Genomic DNA, 13,144 nt, shown 5'->3' with positions numbered 1-13,144 from the left:
CAGCATGTGGAAGGGCGTGAACGTGAACTGCACAGACAGCTCAGGATACACACCTTTACATCACGCTTCGCTCAACGGACACAGGTAGGAAAACGCTCCCTCTGCTTCCTTCACACTCGTTTTCTTGGCCCACATCAAGATCATGAACGCTCTTAAAGGGCCAGTTGTTCCAGAATGCGTCGATAAAACCAATTAAACTGTTAAAATATTAATAAATAGCTGTCCCTGCAGGACTTTGATTGTTTTTGTGGGGTTTTTTTGTAACCAAAATCATAGATTCTGTGGTCCTAATTTATGACTATTTTTAAGGACTTTTTTTGTGCTAATGTATGATGTTAAATGTGACTTTTTACAATTCGCCATTTCAATCACAGACTATAACTTGACAACTTACTGAGGCAGCAGTCACTTAAAACCAATGTTTTTGACCAATTTTGAGAAATTTCTTCAATACAATAAAATAAACTGTGGGGATCTGTTGATTTTGCAGATTTGTTAAAAATTGAAAGGACTCGTTGATGTAATTTGGAGGGCCACATAAGAACCTACGGCGGGCCAGAATTGGCCCCCAAGCCTCGAGTTTGACACCTGTGATCTAAACTGATCTCGAGAAGCAATACAGGATGTGTATCTGGTTTAAAGTTTACCTGCGTTTCCTGTTTCTTTATGTCAGCATCACTTCTGTGCTTCTTTAGTTGGGACTTCTCAGAAAACACAGTTGGGATTATCTTTCCATTAGTTCCGCTCGGTGGATCTGAGGGATTAATGTTTGGGGGCAATTATGTGGATTTCTTCCCTTAGATCAGCTGGGGGAAGGAAAGAAATGAAAATGCAGCCTTACTAAAACTTAGACTGCCAGTAAAAAGCCTCAGAGATCTCAACATTTAGTTGGGAGGTGAAAAAAGAAAATACACGGAGCGGTTCTCAGGCTGGTCGTTAATACGTTTTTTCAAAAGATTTTATTGAATCTTCCAGGTTGAAAGCAAACATTCTCCTCGTGTAATTCAGCTCCCGCCTGTCACCACAATCAGATGGAATAATCTGGGAGTATAACGACATTAAAATGAGGCGAGCAGTTCATTAAAATGCTGAGCTCCTGGGAGACGTTTTGCCCTTTTGTCTCCCTTCTGACATTTTCAATGCTAATCAAGCTTCACGTAATTTCCTATTTCCTCTTCGGATGGAGGGGACAAATGCAGCCTGAATTCTGTCAAAATAAAACACATTTTAGACAGAATAACCAGATCAAATTCATGCCAGGAAGTGGGATTATTTTTGCATAAAGCAGTATCCTCATCTTAACTTAAAGATGAACCAAGTATTTCTTCGCTTCACGTACACTACTGTATGGATATTATTGTTTATATCCAGAATTAGAGAGAAAATTTGAGACATATGCTTTCTGAGGCGTATATACTGGTACTAATTCATGTTTCTGTTCTTTTAGGGAGGTGGTGCTGAAGCTGCTGCAGTCCGAGGCGTCGCCAAACCTGGCTGACAGTAAAGGCTGCTTCCCGCTGCACCTCGCCGCCTGGCGGGGCGACGTGGACATCGTCCGCATCCTCATCCACCATGGCCCGTCACACGGCCGGGTCAACCAGCAGGTAATCCCAGTAATCCCATCGTTATCCTCAGGTAATCTGGAATAAACCCGTGCCTTCTACCTCTGTGTCGCACTGCTGACTTTTGAAGTTGATATTCAGGAATCCAGATTATTAGCATGCCATACTGTCTCGCTTACAGTGATGTCGATGGATTTTTTTTTTTACATTATTTAACATAAAGCTAAAGGCCAAAACACTGACAATCATTAATTAATTCAATGGGAATGTCTGAGAAAGATGGACGAAATGAAAAAATGCAGATTTTTAATGTAACATATTTTGGCGTTGGCTGTTCAACATTTTTAAAGGAAGACTTGCTTTAATATTAAAATAAAATTCTTAGTTTTGCACATAACATTTGAGTTTTTGGAAAAAAACATGAGCAGGAAACACTTTTGTGTATTTAAGTTTTTTTTATAGGTGGCAGCTGATTTCCGACTGTTTCTTATTTGCCAAAAGTAGTTCACGTTTGTATTTATTTATTTCATAATTTGTTTGACACACTAAACATATTTTGTGATTTTTGTAATTTTTGTGTATATTTATATATAAATATATTTTTTATTCTGGGGACTGTCTTATAAAATAAAAATAAGTTACATATTTGTTTGGCCAAATAAATAAAAAAATCAAAGCAGAGCAAGTGGAATATTGTCTGATATTCATATCAGGGTATTAAATAAACATAACGTGATCTTTTTTTTTTTGGCAATATCCCCCTCCTCTATTTCTGATTATTCCCGTTTTATGTCTAATAGTTTGGATGGTGAATATTTTATAATTTTTGTCTTAAACATTCAGTTCCTCGTCTTGGAACAATGGCTGCATGTTTGCGTTTTATCTCTGCCCTTGCTCGAGGTAAAAGCGTCGTCTTCTCCTCCGCCGCTGTATTTCTGAGATCACGCGATCCGACGCCGCTGCAGGTTCTGTTATGGTGGCCTCTGTCGGAGCGAGCCGATCCCTTCCCGTTTCTGACAGGCTGCTGGGAGCATTCGGCCTGCCGCCGCTGTCATTCCTTATCTGCGAAAATGACCTTCTTCTCCTCCCTCACGCTCTTCCTGTCCGTCTTCGCTCGCAGCATATTGACGGCGGCACGGATCACTGGCGCAGGAAGTGGCAGTGAATCAGAACCGCTGTGGAAACGCTAAATGGATGTGTGTGTGTGTGATGCCAGCATAAAGCAGTAATGGACCCTGTAGGTTATTGGGAGGGTTATTTAGCCTAACTAATAACCCCGTTTTCCTCTGTCACCATTAGCCAAATGCTTCTCCTCTGGGAGCTGTTGCTTTAATTGTTTGCAGTGAGAAATGATGCACCTTGCCCCTGAAATTAAGAGATTTGTCAGCAAGTGAACATGGGTAATTTCCTGTTTTTATTTACCCAGTCAGTGACTGAGAGAGCTGCTGTGTACGACCGAGTTAAAGCTGCTGATGCAAAAGATATGGTTCAGACATTACGACCTTCAATGCGTTCGTCCTTTGGCGTCTGCTTGTTTGGAGTAGATGTTCTAGTCAAAGTGTAATTTTTACGTTTGTTGGTGAATCAATGTCTGGATTTTGAGATTAAAATTTTTCAGATCCGGAAGCAGAAAACTCATATTTTTATATGTTTTTCCCTTTAATAAGACCATATAATTGTGCAAATTGGAATTCTGAAAATAAATCAACCTAACTCACATTTTTTGAGCTAGATTTTTCAGTTGTATCAAACTTTCTGAAATGGAAACACTTTTCTTTTTTGCATCACACGAGTCGTCATTGACAATCGGATGTTACTACTGCTGGGAAGGACGAAGAAGACGACAGGAAGTAGCAGGATATTGACGGTGTGGCATGTTTCGTAATCAGATGAACAAACTTTTTCATGTGTGATTTTAATTATGTTTCTTATGTAATGGGGACACCACAGTTGTTGGTGAATATTGATCAAGTTTTGCTCACATTAGTGATGGAAACGTTTTGTGGATTTAGGTCTGTCTTTCCTTCCATCCATTTTTTTTTTCCTTCAATGATTAGATGATTTCATCCTGGAAAGAGAGCCAGCAAAACTTATATTTGCCAAAAAAAAAGCCCAAAAAGGAGAATCTCCTCCTGGTAGATTCCCAAACTTTCACTTCAGTTTGTCCAAAGATAACATTTGAAAAGATACTGCACCCAAAATAATAATGCAGTTTGTTTATTTTTCTCTTAAAACTGAAGTGTTTGTGTAGAGAAACCTTGCTGTTGCGGCTATTGGCGTGAAGTAGTTGTTGTATTCAGGTGGGAGTTAAATTGATTGGCTGTTTGTATTCGTTTGCAAGCCTAAGTCTAGTATTTTCTCTCCATCTGTCATCTGTTGCCTTTAGTCAGAATGAAACTCATTTTCATTCACAGCTTGAGAACTGAAAGTTGCAGAACGTCTCCCGGTTCTACCAATTCAGACACTATAGTTGTGTCAGCAAAGCTAGTTTTAAATCTGATTTGAGGTGTTGTTTTATTCGCCCTTACTGGGGTTTGTGGAGAGATGAATGACATCAATAAAGAGAATTACTTGGAAGTAAATGAAAAATGGTGTGTAAGTAGGTTAATCCCACTCTGCAATCAATAGGTGATTATAGGAAGTTGGTGGATGTTATGAGGTAGACCAGTTCCAGCTCACTGCTTGTTGCCTAATTGGTCCCAGTAGTTTCCATTGACTGCTTGTTTTTGTTTATTGCAGGAGCATGTGAGTGTGAGAGGTCTGGCTGCCTGGATGGAGAATGTGATTACTATGGTCTGAGTGAATGTATGTGCAGGAGAGACAGTGATTGATAGTGAAGGATTGCTTGTTTACCGAAGGCGTGCACTCGGCTTCTGGAGGCCAAGTGAATGTTTTGAAGGCTGACAACTTACTTGTTGTGATTTCTTTCTCTGATTGACTCTAAAGCAGCTGGCTTACCCAAGCCCGGACTTCGATATGTTGATTTCTATGTTCTTTTTCTAATTAGTTTTGGAGTGAAGTCACGTCTTTGTTAAAGGAAATTACTTAAAGTTGGTGTGGGAATCCGTCATCCTTCCATTTCATTCATATTGTTGAATTATTAATGCTTTAAATAAATAAATGTTTTTTTCATTGTTTTCAAATTTATCTATCTTGCTAACTTTCCTGCTGTGAGCAGATATAGAGACCAGAGAAGTGTCCTTACGTTAGCCGTTAGCATGATTAGCAATTGTAGAATAACTAAAGCAGTAATGTTTGTGTTTATTTCCCAAATGTATAGATTATTACCTTTACTGTGAGATTTCCAAAGGATGATACCTTTAAAGAGCAAGAGGATTTGTTTTACCTTCCTGTTATCTGCTGAACATCTTGCTCTCTCCTTGTGTATAACTGCCTGAATGAACTGCAGACAGAAATAAAATGCAGCTTTTACAGCAGATATATTCCAGCACTGTTATGTTTTCCGTCAGCAGACGAATAAAGTTACTTTGTTTTGCTTTCCTGCTCCTTTCTTCACTCTCCTAAAGAAGACAGCCTGCTAAAGAGCAGCGCGCCTTTCACCAGTGAGGCCTACTGGGAACCATGTGAACCAAGCCGAAGGTTACAGACTCATGAGGTCGTTTGCCTTTCATAGCTTTCCCCCAAATTTATTTCTGTGCAAATACCCCGTATGCAGTCACCTTACATTCCTGGTAACTCGACGCTCCATGTTGCTACGACACAGCAAAAATGAAACCATATGTTTCATCAACATGTGAACTCTCTGAGAACACATGCTACTGCTGGGAGAAACCGCTCTGGGAAAGGCCTCCGCCATGCCGACGTCTGCCAAGACACACAGTCACACCGAGCCGTTGGACACTTTCTTCTGAGTAATCTGTTTAAGGAAAAAGAGGCGTCAGTCGTATGGTTTCCAGCCCGCCTCGGTCTTATTAAAGTTCAGCTAACGAGGGCCGGCTCATCGCCGTGTGATCCCAAACAAATTACCACCCTAAGTGATTATTGCAAGATGCGAGCAGATTGTGTGTGTGAGGGCGTTTAATTGAGGTGTTATGTAGGAACACTAATAAAAAAAATAAAGTGGTTGGATTTACTTTTGCAGTTGCGTAATTAAAACCAGAGCTGTGTTTAACTCTGAAGGAAGGCCAGTGTTAAAAGAACGTGTTCATCAGGCAGGAAACAACTGAAGATTTTTACATAATTCCTCTGGTGTCTCAGTTGTTGTCTAACCAGATCGGGTCATTTTTAAGAAACCTTTCCCATAGAAATTATAAATAGTTGAAGGTTTATGAAAAGAACATTTCTTGAAAGCAGTTTGATGTCAATTTTTGCATAATCTCTCTACATCCAGTAGAGTCCAGGCTCTTCATTTCTCAGTTTTTCCTTTGGATTATCTTGGATTTAAGTCTGAAATTACAGTTTGTTTGATCAGAAACATTTGGGAACAGCAAAATCTTTGAAATACTTTATCTTTCATTTAGTTTAGTTAATTTTGATTTACGGATCTCTTTTTAAAACAAAACTGAAGCTAAATTATCAAGAGTCAGCACTCATCTTTAGTTTTTACAGCTAGAAGGTCAGACATCTGATGTACTGTAGTGATCGACTCCGACCTGAACATTCACAAACACATAAAGACAATTTCAAAGTCAGGCTTCTATCACCTGAAGGACATTCAGGTTTGATGGACTAATGTCCCAAAAAGAACTATCGAAACTTATCCATTCATCAGAAAATACTTTAAAATACTTTTAGTTTATGGCTTAGCACCAAAATATATTAAATATCTGTTGATGTTGTAGCTTCCAATTTGGAGTAAATGTCCAGAAAACCACAAAACTGCTGAAACATTGAGGAAGGCTTAAAAACAAATTGTTTAAAGTTCATAAACATATTAAAGTGTGTTTTCTTTACTTTACAACTTAATAACTTTGCTTGCTTTTTATTTTATTTTTTGTTCTTCTTTGCCTTAGAAAAAAAGGCAAACAGAGGTTTTGTGGATAATAAAAATACTTTAGTGTAAAGAAAGTGCTTATATTACTAGAATAATTCATCATTACAGGCACTGTGTTGTGATTGGTAATTATTTTTTGTTTTGACACCCTTATGAACTTCAGCCTGTTAATCATAGCAGATTTCCATCTTCTTTTCCTCATATTTTGCCATTTTAATCTAAAGATGCGCTAAAAGGGAATAGAGATTGAAGTAATTATCCTCATTTCTCTCATCCTCTTATTCTACAACTCGTTTCTCTGAGCTGCCAGGATTATGGGATGAAGCGACGGAGCCGGAGCTCATCCTGCGCATCAATCCATCAGGCCTTGCTGCAGAAAACTCAGCTCCACCTGCTCTGGGTACAAATGTAGCTGCTGCAGCACAGATTTTTTTATTTTTATTTTGTGGAACATAATAAAGAGAAGAGAGGAAGTTATTTATCTCTTCTGGTCCAGTCAAAGTTCCAACATATTTTTGAAAAGTTTGCAGAAGTTTTAAATCTGTTTGTCTTTTCTTCTGCCTTTCCATTTATAACTAAATAGGATCTACTTCTGGGGTCTCCAAAGTGTGGCCCGGGGGCCATTTGTGGCCCCTGGAGTGATTTTGAGTGGCCCACTACCATAATTCAAGAATGATAGTAATTTGCCAGCCTCTTGCTGGCAAATTACTATCATTTGCCAGCAAATGATACTGGTAGATGGTTGGAGCAGATGGAGACTTTTTATTTTTAATTAAGACAATTTTACAGACTAAATAAAATCTTGCAGTGAAAAATGTTGGCAACAACTCATAGTATTCACTAACCAGGCTTTTGTCCAGCTGCTAATGAATTTATAAAATGTGGCTGTATACTTTTAAATAAAAGTGGCATAAATCTTGTTTTTATTGCTATGACTAGATAAATCGCAGACGAGACGTTTCAGAAACCTGCAAAACCCTGTTAACATTTTGGATCTAGGATAAGTCACATATCCGTTTGCAACAAGAAACATGACTACTTGTTTAATGTATTGGAGCTTAGTTTGTTCACTGTCTTGTTTTTCCTTTTTTCTGTCTTATTTTCTTTGGCCTGAGTGTCGAAAGGTTTGGGGATTCCTGATCCACTTGGCTGTTTAGTCCAGTTTTGTTTGTCCTGGCCAAACGTAACCAAAACAAAACAAAGCTATTTGTTTGGCTGCTCGTTGACAGGATTCCCGCTCAGCAGCAAGAGTGAGCAACAATGAACCAAGTGCTGATGATATTGAGAGGCTGTCAGACTGCGTGTAATGGAAATGTATAACCCGCTCTGAGATCAGAGGGAGGATTTCTCTGTTCCCACTCCTCTTCTGCTTCATCTCCCCGTCCTGTCGCGTCGAGTCTGAACTCGTCTCTTTGTCACTCTCCTTTCTGTCGAGGAAATCACATTTTTCCAATCTGCAGCGGCGTGTGAGAGACACAGCGGATCAGACCGCTATGTTTTATTGCCCATTTAAGGCTGCAGGGACAAATGGGTCGGCAGCAGAACCAACAATAGCTTCGGTTTTTGTGCCAGTGGTTCCTGGATCACATTTATGATGTTCTGTCAGTCTTTTTTTAGTTTCTGGATTGTTTTAATTCTTTTTAGAGCATATATTTATTGATAATAGTGGCTTTCAGGTGACCATTTGAAGCAGCGTTTACTTTCTTTACACAGTACAGAATGTAAATTAAAATATTATTCTAGATCAGAATGAATACAGAAAATAAAAAGTAATTTACAGTCATGGACAACCTTTCAGACTATCTAATGTTACACATTATTATTTTGATTTAATCAAAAAAAAATAAATAAAAAGGAATACATTCTGTATTATACTTAATTAATCCATCAACAATATATTTTGTTTGATCCAAATTTACAATAAGATAAGGTAAAGGTAAGGTAATTTTATTTATACAGCACATTTTAATTTTTACGGTATGTGGTTCATCGGTTTGGATTTGCTTCTTTTTTTTTTATTTATTTTGGTGAGACCTCAGGGAATACCAACAACGGTGCTGATGGAGGCTCTTTGGAGACTGAGGACGTGGTCAGACGTCCTCAGACAGTCCATGACCTTTAAAATGCCCAGACAGACTCTTCTTAAAATATTTAGCTAGAGAAATAAAAAGGAAAAGATTCATTTGTGAATATTGAGCTGTAATAAGTTGCTGATTTCAGTTTATAAAAGTTGTACTTCTTGTGTTGGAGGTCGTATTATTTTTGAATAAAGCTGTCCAGTGGTAAATGTTTGAGATGCTTTAGAACCAAAATAATTGTCTGAAGACAGTCTTTTGTCCTGAAGAGAGGTACATGTTTTCATTTAGGAGCCTCCAAATAATCCAACATTGTTCAAAAATGTCCAGTCAGGTGTTCCTAAATGAGTTTGAAATCCCTGTGGTCAAATGGACGTCCATTTTTAACCCAGTATTCGTTCTCTGTTTTAAAAATGATTTGTATTCTGTGCTGCTCTTCTCAAACCATCTCCACCTTTTCTCGCCAACCTTGTCTCCTGCTCCATTAATCCTCCAACTGTCCGTCTCACACTCTGACCTTTTCTTCTTCACCCCTGAATCGGCTCCACTACTTCTACGTCTCTCCGCTCACCCACCATCGCTCCCAGAATTCCTGCAACCATCAAAGCCGATCGTCCAACGTTTCCCTTCTGTTCTGCAGAACCATGAGAGGGAGACGCCACTCCACTGCGCGGCCCAGTACGGACACACCGACGTGGTTTCGGTTCTTCTTCAGGAGCTGACCGACCCGACGATGAGAAACAACCGGCAGGAAACTCCTCTGGACCTGGCTGCACTTTATGGACGCCTGCAGGTCACTGAGAATGAAATTTATGTGTTGTATTAAAAGAATACTGCCTACAAAACGATATAAACACATTCAGGCGACGTGCAGTGACAGTTTATCATGAGTAGTTGTTTGCATTTGTCCAAAAAAGCATGTTTCATATGTCTCCTGCTGGGTTTTTATGTATTATTTCTGGTATCAATGTAAAGATGGCCGAATACAAATGAAGTAAAGCATGCTTCAGATGTTTAGATATTTGATATTAGCGTAGCTAGCTGCTGCTCTCAGCAGAATTACAGTCTGTCCACATTATTTTGTTGATTTATTGAGTCACTGAATTGCAGATCTCTGTCATGTGACCTGCTTTGTGCTCACTCTGTTCCACATTGAGACAAACTAAAGAGAGAGCAGCTGAAACACCAGGAGTTAAATTTGATGCCGTTCAAAACAAGGAGCTACAATTACGTTTTATTTTTTTCTCTCATGCAATTAAATGGGAGCATATAGAGTTTGAATAACAAGTCAATTCAAAATAGAAAGCAAATATGCTTATCGCTAGCTTACTTCTTCAGCAAGCAACTCCATTTGAAAGCTTTTCCAACTGGAGAAATATTGATTTAAATGTCTTTAAAATGTTAATGCTGTCCCTTAAAAGCTTCTTTTTGTCCTCATATGATACAGCTGGAATGTAGCTTAATTTATTGGTCCTTAAAGGCATCAAATTGATCAGATTCCTAACTGTGAAACGCATGGTTTCACGATCATATTCATTTATTTCAGTAACTCAGTTTACTAAGTGAAAGACATAATGCAGATAAATTACACAAATTAAATTTTCAAGCCTTTAGTTCAGTTGATTATGATAATTTTCTAATTGTAGCCGATGAACAAGCCTTTAATTACTTTAATTAATTAGAATTTCACATCAGACTACTAATAAAAAATCAGTTTTTTATACAGAAATGTGGTTTTAACTAAAAATATGTCAGTCTGCTGCTGGTTTACACCATGGACATTCAGTATTAGTTCAATTTTGTGAAAAATGTAACAAACCACACACAGATTTCTGCTACAAATGTCTGCTGATGTTCCGACGCAGTCACACATTCAGGCAGCTGTAATTGCAGTCAAGCCACACAGGTTTATCTGCCTGCAGATGAATAATTTATGAAAGCAACAGTCTCTTTCTGCATTATAACGAAGGAAGCTCCCTGTGGTGGAAGTTTACTGCCGAAGAAAAATGTAACTTACACCGGAGGAAAGTTTGAGACATATATAGAACTCACTGTAGAAAACAGAAAAGCTGTAAATAAAGGTAAACATTGTTACAGAAACCTGAGCAAAAATATAAAACAAAGTCCTTCTAAATGTACTTGAATATCACCTTTTGTTGTAATAATAATCTGGTTAAATCACAATGAAATAAAAGAGCATTATTGTCAGATTAATGGATGTTTTTTATGACTTTTCAGACCTAATAATGTGACTTTTTTGATAGCCAGGAGGAAATGTGTCGTTATTTACGTGGCGTTTTGCTGTGTGTTTGTGGGCAGGTGGTCCGCATGCTGGTGAGCGCTCACCCAAACCTGATGACGAGTCACACCCGCCTCCACACGCCGCTTCACCTGGCGGCACGAAACGGACACCACAGCACCGTCCAGACCCTGCTGGAGGCCGGCATGGACGTCAACTGTGTGGTGAGTTCAAGTCCCTCCGTTCTTTTTGTTTTCTTATGCTTATTAAAGGATTGGCATTGCAAGTCAGCTCAGGCTGTAAAAGAAAAAAAGAAAAAATGCTATAGACTTTTGGATGAGCTGTGGCTATGACAACTTTTTCATCACTTGACTTTTTAAACAATATATTTATTGAGTTTTTGCACATATGAAACAGAAAATATTTATTCAAAAATTGAACACTCCGCATATAAAATTAAAAAAAAGAAAATAAACATAAAGAAATGCAAACGCATAAAGGAAAATAGATATACAGATATACACATAAATAAAACAAAATTTTAATCAGTCAACTCTTTTATTGCTCTTTTATTAAAAATATTAGAAATATGAATTAATATTAGTCTTTTTAGGTGATGTTCTATTTTAAAGTAGCTGTTTTTTAAGTTTATCCATGTTTCAATTACAATTATTTCCGTAATTATTACAATCTGTTGTTTGAACTTAAAATCAGAACCAAAATGATCCTTCAAATCACCTTCTTTAAATATCGAAGAATTGATTTAGATTAGACTGTTTGATTTACTGAAAACTAGCCTGAGCTCAATCTGGTCCAATCATCTTTTATTAATGTATTTTTGTACATTGTCCCTGTTTTAAATAAACTAATAAAATGAAATATTATAATGGTATAATATTTAGTTTTTATGGGCTTGTGCTTTTATTGTCAGAATTAGCCAATAAAGACATCCTCAGGCTGATTGATACTCACTTGGTTATTTTTAGAAACGGTTTCGGTGACAAGAATCCCACAGTTAGAATACTGTTAGCGGCTGTTAGCGGCTAACCAGTTCTAGCTAATGACGGTGAAGTTTACCGTCTGATTCAGGGCTTCCTGTTGGTGCTGAACTAAAAGACTGTTTCCCATATTTTGAATAAGTCTGGACTGAAGTACTTGTATCATTAAAATTAAGAATGTGATGGCTTTCTTAAGTTTAATTTAAAAAAAATAAATACAGAAATCATGCTAGTTGCAGCCAAAGAAGCTAGTAAGACGCTGCATGTTAACATATGAGAAGTTTTACAAATGTAGGAGTGAAAGTGGATCCTCTCTGTGATCTGGGCAGCCAAGTAAGTGCTTTGGGGAAATTTTGTTTTTATCAACCGAGGCGTTATGAGACAGTAAGCCTTGGTTTTGTTTTTGTTACGTCCCAGCTGGATTTCTGTAATAAACTACGGGGGGCCAATTTCTCCAACTCTGGCCTCAATCCTCCGACTGCCAGTTTATTTCAAGACCCGGCTTAAACTTATTTGATTTATTTGAAAGTTTCTTAACTCCTCCGCTCCATTTGGTCTCCCTGAACTGCGACCCGTTTGTGCACTGTTTCGATCTCTCGGGTCAGCAAATAAGAAGAATCCCAAAGCTGTGCTGTTAAAAAAAAAAAAAAAGTTAAATGCTTTGCCTCTGCAGGCCACACAGGCGCGCTTGCTAGCTCTTCTTAAAGCTCCTTTAAAAACAAACAACTGCTGTTTGTAAAAACAGCATAAAATGTATTTTTTGTTGTTGTCTCACTTCTACAAATTCAAATTTCCTGAAATCTCCAAGCTGTGACTAATTGATCAAATCAAACAATGTCCGGTGTCATGTTTTAATCCTTATATATGCTTTTTTTTTAATTCAGCAGAAAGATTTAACTGTGACATTTTGTTAAAATAATGTAATCCACCATGAAAATTGAATTCGTCTATAAGGACATTTACCTGGATAAATCCTTTAAAATCCCCTCTGTGCTGCATTTCAGTAACTGAAGAAACGAGGAGCTGCAGACGTTTGTGTGTCATGAATGGCTTAGGAAGCCGGCAGATTAGCAGTCGCGACGGGTTCCTTCATTTAAACTCGACGTTTTCTCCCCGAGTGTGTATCAGAGAGCCGTGTACACGCTGAACGTGCCTCGCATGGTTTGGTGGTTTGAAATGAATAATTGATTGGGAGGAAAGGGAGAGAGAGAACAGGGTGTTCCTGAGGGGTCCTCGTAGTTCATGGTCTCTTTTCTCTTCATGCATTCATAGGGATTAGATGGGATGCAAAGCTTAGTTACTGACAGTTCTCTGCT

General features: G+C 38.2%; 1 protein-coding gene across 6 annotated transcripts in view; it reads left to right on the top strand.

Moving 5' to 3' along the window:
• Window positions 1-13,144, top strand: part of anks1b (ankyrin repeat and sterile alpha motif domain containing 1B) — a 191,871-nt gene that overhangs the window by 48,534 nt on the left and 130,193 nt on the right. For all 6 annotated transcript variants that reach the window (XM_014981300.2, XM_014981297.2, XM_014981298.2 and 3 more), the window contains exons 2-5: window positions 4-84; window positions 1,448-1,604; window positions 9,232-9,384; window positions 10,911-11,054. In XM_014981300.2, coding sequence (XP_014836786.2) covers window positions 4-84; window positions 1,448-1,604; window positions 9,232-9,384; window positions 10,911-11,054 — 535 coding nt within the window. The remainder of the gene's footprint in view (window positions 1-3; window positions 85-1,447; window positions 1,605-9,231; window positions 9,385-10,910; window positions 11,055-13,144) is intronic.

This window comes from Poecilia mexicana, unplaced genomic scaffold (genome assembly GCF_051168715.1).
Source record: "Poecilia mexicana isolate PSO_F unplaced genomic scaffold, ASM5116871v1 scaffold_23, whole genome shotgun sequence".
In the NCBI taxonomy this organism is placed as follows: domain Eukaryota; kingdom Metazoa; phylum Chordata; class Actinopteri; order Cyprinodontiformes; family Poeciliidae; genus Poecilia; species Poecilia mexicana.
This window is presented reverse-complemented; position numbering and strand designations above follow the sequence as displayed.